The sequence below is a fragment of the Hemicordylus capensis genome, chromosome 2 (genome assembly GCF_027244095.1).
Source record: "Hemicordylus capensis ecotype Gifberg chromosome 2, rHemCap1.1.pri, whole genome shotgun sequence".
NCBI lineage: Eukaryota > Metazoa > Chordata > Lepidosauria > Squamata > Cordylidae > Hemicordylus > Hemicordylus capensis.
In genome coordinates, this window is record NC_069658.1 from 5,072,694 (window position 1) to 5,087,171 (window position 14,478).

Genomic DNA, 14,478 nt, shown 5'->3' on the forward strand with positions numbered 1-14,478 from the left:
TTTATTTGATTTATATACCGCCCTTCCAAAATGGCTCAGGGTGGTTTACAGTTAAAACAAACCACTAAAAACAGTAAAGAGCTAAAACAAATTAAAAACAAGATAACAACTAACAATTTTAAAACATTTTAAAACAACAATTAAACCATTACAGTAATTAAAACCCCTGAAATCAGGTTTTAAATTTTAAAATAAACCAGATTTAAAAAAACCCCAAAATTTAGGATACTGAGTAAGCTTGGGTGAAGAGATGGATTTTCAGGTGTTTTTTGAAAATTTCCAGAGATGGGGAGCATCGTATCTCAGCAGGGAGCGCATTCCACAATCTCGGGGCAGTGGCCGAGAAGGCCCGTCTCTGTGTAGCCACCAAACAAGTCAGCGGTAACTGGAGACGGATCTCCTCAGATGACCTCAATGAGCCATTGAGGACCATGCATTTGAAGGGCCTGTATCCAGGGTCACTTTCAAAATGAACACAGGTACAGTCATTCACACAAACACAAGTACGAGTGTACAGACATCTGTACACTTGTGCAGTATAATGTCTGAATTGGGCTAGTGTGTACACAGGTATGTACACGGGTGGAACATAACATGTGAACAGGGCTCTTGCTATGTTGGGTTCAGTGCTGTTGTGTTGAGGTGGAGCAAATGGCCAGGCAAGGTCACGTTGTGTGCTGCTGGACCATTCACTGAGATCATCGGCTGAGGCCCTGCTTCACTCACTGTCCACCAGCAGCAGAAGTGTAGGACAGGGACAAAGGAGAGAAAACCTGATAGTCTGGAGTGTGTATGTGTGTGATGTTCAGGTGGGTGGAACTCACCAAGTCCAGAGCAGGACTCCTTCAGAGTTCCTACCCTCCCTCACAATACAGGGTTGTGTATCCAGACAAACAAGGGCTCTGAACACCAAGGCCACCCCAGCAATTACCTCTCAGGAGTCAGGGTGGGCTCTGAGAGACATGCAACAGCTGCTGGGGGGTGGGTGGGCAGGGGCAGCCCAGGAGACGGCAGCTTGGTGGAGAGGGAATAGCCACGATATTAACTTCACAGCTACAAACGGGTGCAGAGATATTAAGGAAGCAGGTGGAGTTAGAGAACAAGTCCCTTTTGGGAGCCAGGGGTTGGCTGGCCATGACACCTGCCCAGCCAGGGAAGGCAGAGCAGGTTGGAAGCTGGGAGGAGTGTCTGAAATGCAGGGCTCTGTTTAAGCCAGGGGCTGCCGAGGATGAGGAGATCAGCTGGGATGGGCTTGTTGGTCTGACAGTCTCCCGGAGAGGAGCTCAGATCTTTTTGCTCCTGCTGATAGAAGAAGGGAATGAATGAACTTCCCTCCTTTCCCAGCTTTGAGGCCGTGCCCAAGCCTAGAATTTAGTGCTGGAGGGTGGAAAGTTCCTCCCCGCCAGGAAAGCTGACAAGGTGATCCAGTTGACATCGTATACTTAAAAATCTTTTGACAAAGTTCCCCACCAAAGGTTCTTGAGTAAACTTAGGGGTCATGGGATAAGGGGACAGGTTCATGTGTGGACTGGTAAATGACTGAAGGACAGGAAACAGAGGGTAGGAATAAACTGACAGTTTTCAAAATGGAGGGAAGTAAGAAGTGGGGTGCCCCAATGATCTGTATTGGGACCAGTGCTCTTTAATTTATTCATAAATGATCTAGAAGTTGGGGTGAGCAGCAAAGTGGCCAAATTTAGGGTGGTGAAATCCAAAACAGATTGAACATAAGAACAGCCCTGCTGGATCAGGACCAAGGCCCATCTAGTCCAACATCCTATTTCACACAGTGGCCCGCCAGATGCCTCTGGGGAGCCCACAGGCAAGAGGTGTATGCATCCCCGCTCTCCTGCTGTTGCTCCCCTGCAACTGGTATTTAGAGGCATCATGCCTCTGAGGCTGGAGGTGGCCTATAGCCCTCAGACTAGTAGCCATTGATAGACCTGTCCTCCATGAATTTATCTAAACCCTTCTTAAAGCCATCCAGGCTGTTGGCTGTCACCACATCTTGTGGCAGAGAATTCAAGAGGTTGATCATGCACTATGTGAAAAAGTATTTTGTTTCGTTGGCCCTAAATTCTTAGGAGTGGGTGGGGAGAGATACCAGGGAAAGGTAGAGAGCTCTTCAAAGTAATGAGAGGGCTGCAGTTCAGGGCAAGAGTATATGCTTTGCATGGAGAAGGTCCCAGGTTCAATCTCTGACATCCCCAAGCAGGACTGGGAAAGACTCTTGTCTGAAACCCAGGAGAGCTCTTTCAATAGCCACAGAAATAACAGGCAAGCCAGGTTAAAACTGTGTCAAATAAAGAAGATGTCCCTGGGATGGGTGTTCAAGAGTTGGGACAACACAACCAACTGTTGAGCATAATCACATTTAGGATGGGGACATAGCTCAGTCATGGTAGAGCATCTGCTTTGCACGCAGAAGGTCCCAAGTTCAATTCCTGCCATCTCCAGGTAAGGCTGGGAAAGACGCCTGCCTGAAAGCTTGGAGAGTTGCAATAATCACTCCGTGTAGACCAGGGATCCTCAACACTGGGTCCCCAGTGTTCAACTCCCATAATACCCAGCCAAAGGCCACTGGGCTTGGGGATTATGGGAGCTGAAGTCCAGTGACATCTGGGGGTCCAATGTTGAGAATCCCTGCTGTAGACAATTCTATGCTAGATGGACCAATGGTCTGGCCCTGCATAAGGCAGCTTCACGTTTATCGGGTGGATTTACAGAGCCCAGAGAATGGAAAATGTGGGAGGTTGAGGGCTCAGCTCCCTGCATTTATACAAACCTTTTCACAAAAACAACAACCCACAATTCCCCACTTAAGAAGTGAACAGGGAAGACATGTGAGGAACAAATCAGTTTCCCACATCACAACTCATCTGGCCTGTGCTCATGCATGAATAAGACAAAATGTTTGGAACTGGCTTTCAGATGGATGGGTGGGTGGGCGGGTGGATGGATAATCTATCTCTTTCTCCTAGACGACGAGAAAAGCTTGATATCTATAATGCTGCACCTCCTCTTAGGTTTCCCTCCTGTCCTGTGGCTTGTTCATGCCCCCATGAAGAGGCTTGCTTCTTCAGTGGCCTCTTCAAGAGAGGGAGTCAAAGCTAGAGAGTTGCCCTGTGCTCACCTTTACTGTTGCCATCTGGTCCCCGAAGGATCGTGCACTCCTCAATGTTCCCAAAGGCCTCAAATAGCCGGCGCACGTCATCTTCTGACTGCTGTTTGTTGAGCATACCGACAAAGAGTTTTCTGTCTTCTGGAACAAAATTAAGAGATGCTTACCATATTTCAGAAGGAATGGAAAAGCAGACAAGGCTTGGTACAGCAACATCAGACAAGTCAAGATCTGGGAGGACAACCTGTCCAGAGACTGGGAATATCAAAAGTGGGCATGGATGAATCTCTTACCAGGGGTGGTCCCTTGGCAGCCTATGGATCAGCCTGGATGTGGCCATGATGAGGGCTTCAAAGGTAATGATCAATACTTTGAATTATGACCAGAAATGAACCAGTAGGAGCTGTAAGAACTAGTATGATGAGTTCCCTATAGCTGCTCCCAGGGGTGGCTCAGACACCATCATACCCTCTGAATCAGGTGGAGAAGCGAATGCATGTGCATGTCTCCTCCCCACTCAGAGCACCTTCCCATGGCTACATAATTCTTTGTGTGGGGGTGGGTGAGGAGGATGTTGTCCTGCTCCAGGCACTGCCACAGTCTCTGCAAGGCAGGAACCAGGGATGCCCCAGGTCTTGGACAGCTCTCAGGGCAACAGGCCAGGGCCAGGTCAAAGCTCACCATGATGATTCAGATCTTGGTATGCTACACAAGCAAAACTTTGATCCTGCAGTGTCTCTTGATGAACACCTGGGTTTTATAGCCTGCTGCTCAGGCTAGATGACCTGGCCCCATTCCTTCCAGGAGTCTTTAAAGGGGCTTTGCCCAGTTTTGCAGGTGTCTGTTCCAACAGTGCTGAGGGGCCTCCATCATGACTGGGAGGTCCTTCCAATGATGGAAGACTCCTCTGAATTAGAGAATAGTGGTGGGGCCATGACAACGGTGAGGCCATGTGCCCCCCCTCCATGTACATCTAGTATAGGGGATCCTATGGCGTGGGGTCACCAGGTGACTGGCTTGGTGAGGCCTCCCAATCCAACTTCTCTTCCAGACTCTCCACCTCATCCCCCATTCAGGGGGCTCAGACAGACATCCAAACTGCCCCACATTGTGCAATTTAAATACTACTAATGCTATGGTGCGGGATGGGTTGGATATTCTGTTCCCCACACGATTAAGTGGTGCTACAAGTGGGGAGGAAATGTGTGCACACACATTGCATCTCAGGTGATAGTGCAATCAGTGGAACATATAATCTGAATTAGGGGTGTGTATGAACCCAAAAACGCAGTTCAGTTTGAATTTGAGTTGAATTTGAACCTAAACACGTTCCGCCGAACTGGTTTGTCAAACTGACTGGCAGGTCCGGTCCATTCAATTCAACCAGTTCGGTGGTTTGAGCAACACTACTTGTAAACAGTCCACCTACAAAGTGGTGGCACAGTTCTGGCCTTCTCAGATGCACGGAGACCTGTGTTTAAAGAGTGAGCCAGATGGCGGTTCAGCTGGGGGGATCGGGGAGCAGTGGGGAGCCGGGTAAGTACCTTAAACAACCTTTTCCACCACTCCCCTGCTTCTGGCCCACTCCCCCTTGATGGCGAACTGGTTCACATCGAACCGGGCTTGGTCTGATTTGTTCACAGACCGAACTAGCCCCAGTTCAGTTCACGACTGAACTGCTGTACCAGCCCAGTTCGATGTGAACCAGTTCTACATTGAACAGTTCATTCACACCCCAAATCTGAACTGGCCCCTAGTTAGTGAGTGGACCAACTCACTTTTGCACTAACAGATGTTTCCAAAAAGACTTTGAAGGTGGCCTAGAGTTCAATGCACTGGGGCGGGCAACACAGAGGTCATCAGAGGATGGGACGATTGTGCTTACAATCCCCACAGATGTCTGGAAAGAGGAGGTGTTGAACTGGCTGCGGTTTGTTGCATTTTCTCCACACAGAGAAGCGGCACACTCTTCACAGCAGTGCTTTAGGTTTGTATTTCATGCCTTCAGCCATGCCCTAGCACATGTGCTCCATAACAGAGAAGCTCTTGCTGCCAGGTGATGCCAGTTCCATTATTGTGTCTGACTGACCAGTGAGGAGGAAGGAGTCCCAGGGTGGAGCAACATATGACATGTATCTGACCAGCCTGAAGAACTGAGCAGGCTCAGGGTGCCTCCTGCGAAGGCAGAGCTCTGACCTTCCCTGCTTTATGCCGTCTGAACCAGTTTCGAGCCTTGTGAGCTCACTGTAGACATTTCCCCAAAAAGCGTCCTTCCATGGTGCATGAAAGAGTGCTCTTTCTACATGATGCACAAATGCTTAATTTATAGTTCATTAAACACTATGTAAATGTTCGTGAGCAATGCTTCCCCCCCCCTCTCTGGAGACATTTACAGAACAGATGTAACCAATTTGAATAAATACTTGTCAATAAATAAACAAATTCTCCAGGCTTCTTATTTTCCCTAAATATGAAGATATGTGCATGTTAACCCTTTCCAAGATGCTATGATGCCAGGTTTTGTGAAAGAGATTAGGCTGTTCCTTGCCGACTAGCTCAGACAGTTTTCCAGTTATTCCTCTGGTGTGGTTTTGCGGATGGGTGCTGATTTCAGGAGACCCGAGTTGAATGCTCTCCATCTTTTGTGATGGTGCCATTAGCTATTGTTTTTAGAAAGTGGTAGATTTTGGGTTTTTCAGCTTTTGGGTTTCATCAAAGACTTTCAGATCTCTCTCTCTCTCTCTCTCTCTCTCTCTCTCTCTCACACACACACACACACACACACACACTGAATGGAGCAGAGGGGATGATGATTAAGCAAAACTAGGGTAATCCAAATCTCATAGTGCTAAAGAAATTACTGGTGGGACTTGAAGGGGAGAAGGGTGGTGTTGGGCTGGGTTTCCTGGGTAGAGAAAGCGCCTTGACAGGCCAGAATGCATGGCAACAGGAGTGTGCGAGGGCTGATCTGAAAGAAACACTGGAGAACTACTGAACACAATCTCAGCCCTGGGAAATAGTGATGAGATGTTTAGGGGTGTGCAATTTGGATTTTCTGTGTTTCAATTTGTAACTGAATCGAAACAGCCCCAATTTGATTTGGATCCAAATCTAAGCCATCCAAATCACCCCAGATTCAGTTTGGATCCTAATCGCGGCTGATTCAAATTGAATAGATTGGGGTTTCGGATCTGTCCTATTAATTCCCCCAGATCCCCAGCTTTCATTAAAAAAAAAAAAGCTAAGCTCTAGCAGCCCTTATAGAAGTGGAGTTATGGAGCAAAATGTGTGGTCACTATTTTTCAAGTGTTCGGATTCTTTGGTGTATAATAACCTTCCCTCAATGAATCCCTATGAGGATTCATTACACACCTTCATTTCTTCTATTCATTTTGATTGTCTTTTTGACAGGTTTTTCCCCATAAGGTATAATAGAGGTTTCAGCAGCCCCACAAGTGCATTTGGGGGGGTTCTGGGATGGCCCAAAGCGAGTGGTGGTGTAGACCACATAGGGTGCCAGCCACTCCCATGGGTTGCTAACCCATGGGGTACAGGGTTCTGTTGTTTCTGAGGTGGTCTGAGTGTAGATTCTATGGTAGCAAATGAGAGTGAATTCACGGTTTGTATTGAAAATCTCATTTGCTACCAGAGAATCTACACTCAGAACACCTCAGAAACAACAGAACCCTGAACTCCATGGGTTAGAAGCCCATGGGGGTGGCTGGCACCCTCTGTTCACTAAACCACCACTCACTCTGGGCCACCCCAGCGCCCCCCAAGTGCAGTTATGGGGCTGCTGAAAGCTACATGATTCCCTATGGAGAAAAACCTTAAAGATGCGTAAACTTCAACAAATCACCAAAAATCAGCCCTCTGCCCAAATCCTTTGGAAAAATTGTGGTAGCTTCCTTGCCCCCCTTGGGCACTACCACCAACCCCACACCACTCTAGGCCACCCCTTTCCCCCCCGATGTGAAGCTATACACCTTCATTATACCTTATGGGGGAAAACCTTAAAGATGTGTAAACTTCAACAATTCACCAAAAATCAGCCCTTTGCCTAATCCCTCTGAAATTTGGGTGGTAGCCTCCACCCATTAGGCACTACCACCTCACCACGCTCTTCCACCCCAGATCCCACTCTATGCCCCAAATCTGCCCAAAGACACTAAACCTTCAACAATTCACCAAAAATCAGCCCTTTGCCCAGTTCCTCTGCAATTTGGGTGGTAGCCTCTACCTATTAGGCACTTAACTTAAACTGAACATAAGAACAGCCCTGATAGATAAGGCCCAAGGCCCATCTAGTCCAGCATCCTGTTTCGCACAGTGGCCCACCAGATGCCGCTGGAAGCCACAGGCAGGAGTTGAGGGCATGCTCTCTATCCTGCTGTTACTCCCCCACAACTGGGACTCAGAGGCATCCTGCCTCTGAGGCTGGAGGTGGCCTGTAGCCCTCCGACTAGTAGCCATTGATAGACCTCTCCTCCATGAAGTTATCCAAAACCCTCTTAAAGACATCCAGGTTGTTGGCTGTCACCATATCCTGTGGCAGAGAGTTCCACAAGTGGATCACACATTGTGTGAAACAATACTTCCATTTGTTGGTCCTAGACCTCCTGGCAATCAATTTCGTGGAGTGACCCCTGGTTCTAGTGTTGTGTGAGAGGGAAAAGAATTTCTCTCTCTCCACTTTCTCCACAACATGCATGATTTTATAGACCTCTATCATGTCCCGCAGTCGTCTTTTTTCTAAACTAAAAAGCTCCAGGTATTGTAGTCTTGCCTCATAAGAAAGGTGCTCTAGGCCCTGAGTAGTACCCCACTGCCTTGTGGGTGGGAGTAGGGTGTAGTTGGCACATGGCAGTTTATAGTTGGCACTGTCAAAAAGACAGTCAAAATGAATAGAAGAAAATGAAGGTGTGTAATGAATCCTCCTAAGGATTCATTGAGTGAAAGTTATTATATACCAAAGAATCCGAACACTTGAAAAATAGTGACCACACATTTTACTCCATAACTCCACTGCTATAAGGGCTGCTAGAGCGTAGCTTTTTTAAAAAAATGAAAGCTGGGGATCTGGGAGAATTAATAGGACAGATCTGAAACTCGAATCTATTCGAATCGAATCAGCTGCGATTCGATTTGTACCCGAATCTAGCCAATGGACCACAGGGGTGATTCGTTTCATCTCCGAATCACCCAAATCAGCTAGATTCGGGTACAAATCGATTTGTATCTGAATAAATTTGCACATCCCTACCACAGAGCGTCCTCCAGATGTTGGCAAAAAACAAAATTGGATTAGGGATTGGTGGAAGTACGGAAATAATTCATGCAAATGTGAGATTAATTTTTGCAAATGTGCCGTGGGGGATACTTGAACAATATGTGGCAGTTCGGTTTCCCCCTCACATGGCCATTTGTACAACTTGCCCATAAAAACCATGGTGCTTTATGTTTGCCGGTAAAAAGAGAAATCTCTATACAGCCAGTCAGAATGCATCTGGCCAGACTGACCTGGGCACTTTCCAGATTAGACCCTACAACGGGGTCAGGACGGATCTCGGAAGTGGGCTTCCACACTTCCTGCATTGTGACACCACAGTCCCTATGCGGACAGCAGGGTGCCGTTCACATTTCCAATGCCTTGCTGCAAATTTAATTGCTGAGATATAGAGCAAGGATGTATATCCGGCATGACAGAGTTGCAGGGTTTTATTGAGGTAGTGAGTTGCTGCAAGACTGCTCCCCCTGCTGTTTGCATCCCGAATGTGACTTGCCCGAACAGAGGCAAATCTGTTCCAGCTGCTGTTCCAAATGCTGCCTTGCCCCGTGCCCCTGGGGAGGGCCAGACCCCTTTCAAAACCAGCCCTTGCCAGCTTTGAAAGTGCATAGGAGTCAGGGAGGAGAGAGTTCCAGGTTCCCTCCCTGGCAGCATCTCCAAGATAGGGCTGAGAGAGACTCCTGCCTGCAACCCCGGAGAAGCCGCTGCCAGTCTGGGTAGACAATATGGAGCTAGATAGACCAAGGGTCTGACTCAGGCAGAAGGCAGCTTCCCATGCTCCTGTGCAAGGTTGCCAGCTGCCTCCTCTTCTCCCCTTGTGCTTCCTGTAAGCTTGACAAGGCGGATGAGGAGAGGAGCTCTTGGCAAAGCTCAGACGGGTCCTGCAGATGAGCTGCTTTGCTGGCAGTGGCAGGGGGCATCTTGACGCCCTGCTGGCACCCCAGTCTTCTGCTGCCCAAGGCAACCCCCTCGCCTCGCCTCAGCTCCAGGCCTCCTCCCTTGCAGACTGAGGGTCGGCATCGAGGCCTGCATTCCAGTCATGCTGACTGCCAGCCGCCCGGGTGAACTTGTCAGATTAAATATGCAGCGTTTTGAGATCCAGCGCCTGGTGTTTATAGGAAGTCCCAGCACCTCTCCCTGGTGCAAACAGGGGTTAAATTATTCTTTGTTCTATTTGTATTTAAATGTTCTGTTTTTATGAGAACCTGTGAGCCGGAGGTGTCAGACAGGCCGCCGAGAACAAGACAGCAGGCAGGAATGGCAAAAAGCACGCCGGGGGGGGGGGGGGGCGGGCGGAGAGGTGAGAACCACCAATTAACAAGGCAGGAGGGCGCGGAGATGAAGGTGGCTGGCAACTGCGCTGGACCGGATGCAAGAACAAGGCAGGAATCACGGGGCGGGAGCAGCTGGCAGCAGAATCGGGCTCACCCATGTCGTATTATCATATAAATGGATGTCGGCTTCTCCTTTACGGATGTATGTGTACATAAGCCAGTGCAGGAATAATGAGAGCAATGGAAACCTTCCGGAATAATGAAGTAACAACTGGGAAAAGAAAGGGAAGTGAAAGAAGGAAAGGGAGGGGAGGAATCAGCAGTCTAAGTACAGAACCAGAGACGGGACATGATTCCAGATTTATTAATAACTGCTGCAAATGGTCTTTTGTGTATGGGACCAGACTCCAGACTCTCTCTCTGCAGGTCTAATAATCATTTTTTAAAACAACCCAAATCTTTGGTTTGCAATCTTGCTTGCAGTCCCCAACACAAACTTGCACTACTATGCAGCTAAACAGAATACTAAGCATTTGGGCTGTGTTTCATGTCTTGTTTCCATCTGCAAATAGGCCAAAGGAGTAGCAACAATCCCTTTACTAGAAGGCAGAGCAAAAGTTTGCCACCAACAATCCTCACTAGCCAATCGGAGCTGAGGAAAAATTCCGCTCAGTTCCAGATCTGGTGATCAGTCAGAACCCAACTATGCAAAAAGTCCCCCCCAAACAAGCCATTTTCTTTGGCAGAACTCCAGGGCACCCAGTGCCCTCTCTCCAACAGCGGCTGAGTCTCTCAGAGAAGGAGGACCCCGCTAGCCTGACCCCTTGCCCTTGGCCCGTGGCACATTCCAGACGTTCTGACTAACCGAACAGCAGGATCGATACAGCCCGAGACTAGCAACAAAAGATATTTCCACCCTTTCACCTTAAATCACAGGTTTCTTTACAGCCGTCAGAGTCCCCAGTAGGGAGATGTGAAACTAGTTCAAAGTGAGTGATTTACTGGAAGATTTTCCCTGGTCTCTTTAGGTTACCCTTAATTTGAGATCCTAGCATTGACAGTGAGCGGAGCTTGAATGGAGTACATTTGGTGTTCCTGGGATTTGTCCACAGTTAGGCCTTCGCCTCAAGCACCAGGGACACCTCCCAGAAAGGGCTAGTTCCCCAAGCCGTTTTGCAAACACTGGAGGCAACAGATGCTGACAGATTCGTGTCTTGGAAAAAGGCTTAATTCATGTCAGTTGTGAATAGATCGGTCTTGGTATGGAAGCTTTAAAAAGACATTTCAGGTTACAGTCTGCATGTGTGTTGAACTGTTCGCAAGACTAGTTCAGCAGACAAATAGTCGCTGAAAAAGAAAATTAACCACTTGGGTTCACTGGAAAGCATGCCAAACACCCACAAGAAATGGTCCAAAGACACAGGGATCCTGGATGCATGGGCAAAATCCAGCAATTTGCTTCTCATTTTCTCTAATGTCGGAGCTGCTGTGTTGTCCTCATCTGACAACTTCATACAAATGAATCCCTCCACTCCACAGTAAAAATGAGGTGGTAAAGTCACTGTGTGTGAACTTCATGTTAGAAGTAAAGGACTATGTGCTGTCTCTTGTCTCAATGACATAGGAGGACAGACTATTGAGTCAGAGGGCTAGAGGGTCAAGACATTGGTCATCCCTTCTCTACTGCTCTGACACTATCCCTTTTGGAATGTAGATTGCTACTCTCAGGGGCACTTCCTTCCTTCCAGCCACTTCCTTCCTCTCTCCCTTCTCTTCCTGTTCTTCTCCCTTGCTGCATGCAAGCTCCTCTCCCTGTACCATGTGTGCAGAGATGCAGAATCCATATCCATCCAGCTAGCTAGCTAGATTAGAGATCCTAATTCCTCGCTTTCCTATCTAGAATGGAGTTCTTTAATAAATGCCATATATATTGATTTGAAACTATGAACTGGCTCCAAGTTACTTTACTCTCAGCATACACGCATGCCTAACTAAATTCCTTTGTGTTGTGCCTCTGTGCACTCTGCTATAATAAAAAAGGGGATTCTCTTACCAGAGAGAATTCCCAGCACTTCACATCTCAGAAACCCAATGCATTTTGATCGGGCCTTAAATATGGTTGCTGTGAATTTTAGTGGTTGATTCTGGGATACTGGATGACATCCAGAGCAATGGAGCCTTTGTGGAATGAGAACAGTTGCACTAGTGCAAGAAGTGAGCTTAGTTGCATTGAAAAATTGAGATGTGCAGAATTGCGCTATTACGCTATAGCACTCTTGTGCAAACGTCCCCATTAAAACAAGTGAAGTGTGCCCCAGGTGCACAACTCTTGCATAATGACAAGCATGCTTGCAGTAGTACAACACTAACTAGTGCCACAGTTGTGCACTAGCATGACACCCCCTCAACAAGTGCTCCATTACTCTGGATGCTGGGCACAGTGTTTAAGAGACAGAGCAGGAAGCCCATTTCAAGACAAGCCTTGGTGTAAATGGAATGCACTGGGGAGTGGATGGTGTGGCGGAATTGCACGTGTGGTTCCTTTGAAGTAGAGAACAGAGCCTCCTGGCATGCAATTATATGTAGGCTCCATTCTGACCCTCAAATGAGCATGTGGAGGCTGGAGGCAGAGACAGCATCCATGATCCTGCCTCCCTCCATGTCTGCAAAGAACAGCTGAGAGGGGCTCTCGAAGCCCTGGGCAAAAGTTCACTTCAGGGTGGTGCCTGCTGGCCCTGTTCCTGATATGTGTGCCTGCAAAATGTCATCCATGGAGAAATTCATAGCCGGGCTCATACATGATGTTCAACACATTTACAGTCTGTGTACAGATGGGTATGCACCTACAGATCTTCACACATGTACATTTAGTCATACATTATGTTGAACACATGCAGAGCAATACACTTCCTAACTGTACCTTTATCTGAGAGGGTCTGTACCCAGGTTCACTTTTAACATGAACAAGTTCACTGTCAAAAACTTGTACATATATCTGGACACCTGAACTCACACACAGTAGAACCTCGTTATCTGCAGATTCATTATCTGTGGATTCACGTATCCTCCACTGGGAGAAAGACACCCAACCTCAGCATATGTGGAGGAAAACAAAAACAAAAAACACGTCGACCTCACATATCCATGGATCGGAGATAGCTGGAAATGACTGCGGGGGTCATTTCCTGTCGCCATTTTGTTTGCTGGAGCCACAAAATGGCTCCCATCTTAAAACAAAAAATAGTGATTTGGGGCTGATTTTAGGGAATTCTGGGGGCACTGCATGGCTTGGGAGCAGTAAAGCACAGTAAGGAGCTCCCCCCCATGTTTCCTCCTGAAAAAAGCCATTTTTTGGCAATTTTGAAGCATTTCCGGCTGACTGGGAACCTAGCCCCCACAAATTCATTGACTTTAATGCCTCGACATTTGTGGCTTCCATATCTGCGGTACAACTGTGGAATGGAACCCGCACGGATATCAAGGTCCTCCTGTACAACATAACGTCTGAATAATGTGTGATCCATATACTCCTCCAACTCTGTAAGGTGTAGACCATGCATAAGCTCTTGTGTAATAATGTCTGTGAAGGGTGGGGAGATCGGCCCAGTGAACTGATGCACCCTCCACATGGTCATTTCTGTACAGAACGAATGTTGGCGATGGAGAATCATTTTTTTGAATCTACCATGTAGTACCCTCTCACCTGATATTTCTCTTCGTAGGGAAAAAATAACTGAAACAGCACATGCCCAGGAATTAGCTTTGGATCAGGCTCAAAGGAAAAGCAGAAGCAAGATGAATTTAGCACCTTCATTCCCATGCGGAATTGCACGTGCACGTGCACACGCGCATGCACACACAGACACACACAACACCCAGAATGGATGTAATCCTTGATACTGGCTCAGCCGAGAGAACACTGGCATTTTCACACTTGTCCAAAGCAAATCTTCAAAGATTCTTGACACCCTCTGCAGGGTCAGCGCTGCTAAGGCTGGTGTGTGTCAAGGAAATAAGTTTCAGCATCTAAACTCATTTCAACGGGTGACCTGTAGGCGCTCAGAAAAAAGCCTCCTCCAGAAACCTAAAGAGGCGGTGACATTAATACACTGCACCGTTCCAGCCTGGCTCTCTTGGGATTTCGGGAACTGCACATGCAAGGGAGAGCGATTAAAAGGAAAAGAATGAGAAGAAAAGACATATTTCTCTCTCTCTCTCTCTCTCTCTCTCTGTGTCACACTGGGCTTGTGACGACATTTCAGATCAAATTAAAGTTCGGTTTTAAAGACTTCGGTAGAGGTAATTGAAACACTTCCTTCAAGTTGCCTCTGTCTACATGTTATCTCGCTTCCCCTCTGCATATCATCCCTGTCCCCGCAAGCCAGAGTGAGCACGCTTGCCCACTGCCTCCTTAATATTAAAGGCGGTGATTAAATGGGATTCGCCAAAAGACAAAAGGCCAAAAAAGCTGCCAATTGTTAATCCCTTTTTCGCGGTGCTTAAAAATTCCATTTCCTTCATTTGAAGAAAAGAGGGAGAGAGAACGGCGCACCTAGGCCTGATTTAAATTCTGGCATCGCAGGGCTGCTCCCCTTCTCCCTCTCTTGACGTCTGAATGTATTCCTTTATTACCATTATTACAGCTTTCTGATTGCATTAAAATTCATCCACACGCTTCCCTTCACATTTCCACTTTTCTTTCTGTGTTTTTTTTTTACCAATTCTTTTGCTAATTCCTTTTTTTCTTAAAAAGAAAAAAGCCCCCCTCCTCATTTTTGAATTATACAGAATACCAT

General features: G+C 47.3%; 1 protein-coding gene across 15 annotated transcripts in view; it reads right to left on the bottom strand.

Annotated features, from left to right (window-relative positions):
• CELF4 (CUGBP Elav-like family member 4) overlaps nucleotides 1–14,478 on the bottom strand; it is a 974,578-nt gene that overhangs the window by 130,472 nt on the left and 829,628 nt on the right. For 10 of the 15 annotated variants that reach the window (XR_008315888.1, XM_053294707.1, XM_053294710.1 and 7 more), the window contains exon 4: nucleotides 3,134–3,262. Coding sequence is in view for 14 of the 15 variants with exons in the window: in XM_053294707.1 (XP_053150682.1) it covers nucleotides 3,134–3,262 (129 nt within the window). In the remaining variant the exon portion in view is untranslated. The remainder of the gene's footprint in view (nucleotides 1–3,133; nucleotides 3,263–14,478) is intronic. The other 5 variants (XM_053294709.1, XM_053294715.1, XM_053294716.1 and 2 more) reach the window with 1 other exon arrangement.